Below are 2,249 nucleotides of genomic sequence, written 5' to 3' on the forward strand. Positions count from 1 at the left end.
CAAGCCACTGCAGGCAAAGTGCTTTAAGCTGGTTATCACTACACCTGTAAGATGTAAAATATTCATTACCGATGCACTGAAGTTCAGACAGCTCATCGCTATTACATTTGGCTTCACCCCACCAGCGCTCAGTCAAAAGCTTATACTCTTCATTGCAGGTATAGTACAGTTTTCCATCAAATGGGCCAACCATAAATCCATTAGGAAGTTCAGGTTTTTGACATGTTGCAGCTGTAAAACACAAAAAAGTTCAATTCTGACAGCATCTATCAAAAAATCAAACACATTCTTGCTAGTGGTGTTGGGATCCTGGCAGTGTTGTTCTGCTGCAGACAGAAATACTTAAAGGTTTAGACAGATTTCAATGTATTTTGACATTTATGGTGATCAGCTGCGGTGCCACCTGCAGGTCACAGTTTGCACCTACTACATGGATTCATGCTACATTTTACAGACATTCATGGTCCCAGACAGATGAGCCCTGCTGACCTTGGTGACCTGTGCCACCAACAGGTGTTTAGAAGCTATAGGCAGTGATGAGACAAACGGTTCTTCCATTCAACAATAATAAACTCTATTCCATTTAATACTTCAGTATATCATAATATTCAACAATAATAACACAAAGTTTGGCCTGCTTTGGTGCTGATCACACCACTAATTTTAACAGAATATATGCTGATACAGCAGGACATGTTGCACATTAACTATACTAGTGTTTCCCACATGTGATGCCCTTCCCACATGTTATTTTAAAGTAGTAAAAGAGTAGTTCAGGGTTGTTGAGCACCAGATAGAGTGATACATAATTTGTATTTTCCTGTTTGGTCTACACTACTTGATCTTTTTAACACTATAAACTGGGAGCAGGACAGATTTAAAACATAATGAAGTGACTGCACATAGAGGAAAACGGATTAAGTTTGCAACTAATATCAGAGTTTAGTGTCTTGTAGCTTCAATCGTAACTGGACCAAAAACTCACAGCCATTAGAGCAAAACAGATCAATCCTAACTGGACCAAAATCTCCTTACTTAACATCACAGTACCTTCACAGAGTGGATTTGGTGTCCACCCACTTCTGGTGCATTCGGCCAGGCTGGCATCACCTGTCCTCCTGTAGCCTGAGACACAGTCGTAACTTGCAGTGTCGTCCAAAGAAAATCTTTGTCTCCAATAATACCAGTTAGTGCCACGAAATTCACGGACCTTCCAGTCACGTAACTGCCAGTCATTTGGACGGCTGCATGTAACCTCTAGAATATGAGAAAGACTTGTTTATCTTAGGGAATTAAGACTGATAATCTCCATCATGTGAACCACCAAACAGTAAAGAACAACACTCTCATGATCAGTCTCTGGAGACAGTGAGCCTGAAGCCCACCAAGTTTCATACCTTTGCATACTGGGTCATTATCCCAGTTCCCATCGTCTCCACATGTAAATTCTGCTGAGTTGCTCTGAGGATCCACAATCCAGTACTTATTTCCACATATGACTCTTAAAGTCTCACCGGGCAAAAACACATTTCTGTGAGGTTCATAACGTGTTCCTTGGAGTAGCTGCAGTTTACATTTAGTTTCTGCATTTGTTTGAAAACGAGGCATATTTTCTGTTAGTTAGTTGTAATGAGACACAGACTATAGAACCATGAGGGTTCCAGATGTCACTAATCAAAGTGACTAGCACAAAATTTGGATTACTTGGTTTATACTTACGTTCACACACAGGTGTGGGGGTAAACTCTGCTTTTTGTCCTAGTTTTGTGCATTTTGAAGGTCTGTCTTCAGCGGGCTTGTACTTAGGATTGCACACAAAATGTAGGGTTTCATGTTCTTTGTACTCTGTGACACGTCCCAGAACTTCACCATTTTCAATCACAGGTACTGAACATTTCACCTCTGTTGAAGAATCCACACACAAGCATGAATATGACTGCAACATTCCTGATGTAAAGGCAAATGAACAGTCACTACTGAATAACATGGCTGAAGAGTAAGAGAGAGAATAGTTTGTGGTCATTTGTTAACATACAATGAGTTTTGTATCAAATGTAATGCAAAAGGTACACTGGAAGAATACACGGGTTTTGGGGTCTTTACCAAAGGGCATAGTCCAGTTCCTTGAATGTTCTTTAACTGATGGTGCAGACATGCACTGTTTTGATAACAGCTCTTTTTAGTAAACAGAAATGTCATTGAAGAGAAATAACTGAATAAATATATAAGAATTTTTATGCAGAAGGTGG

General features: G+C 39.9%; 1 protein-coding gene across 1 annotated transcript in view; it reads right to left on the bottom strand.

Moving 5' to 3' along the window:
* The window catches only part of LOC109961242 (coagulation factor XIII B chain-like), an 18,368-nt gene that overhangs the window by 13,461 nt on the left and 2,658 nt on the right, over positions 1–2,249 (bottom strand). Inside the window, exons 4-6 of the mRNA XM_020601920.1 lie at positions 1,720–1,976; positions 1,398–1,583; positions 1,051–1,257 (exon numbers count right to left, since the gene is read on the bottom strand). Of these exons, the coding sequence (XP_020457576.1) occupies positions 1,051–1,257; positions 1,398–1,583; positions 1,720–1,976 (650 nt within the window). The remainder of the gene's footprint in view (positions 1–1,050; positions 1,258–1,397; positions 1,584–1,719; positions 1,977–2,249) is intronic.

The sequence above is a fragment of the Monopterus albus genome, unplaced genomic scaffold, assembly GCF_001952655.1.
Source record: "Monopterus albus unplaced genomic scaffold, M_albus_1.0 scaffold53.1, whole genome shotgun sequence".
NCBI classification, from domain to species: domain Eukaryota; kingdom Metazoa; phylum Chordata; class Actinopteri; order Synbranchiformes; family Synbranchidae; genus Monopterus; species Monopterus albus.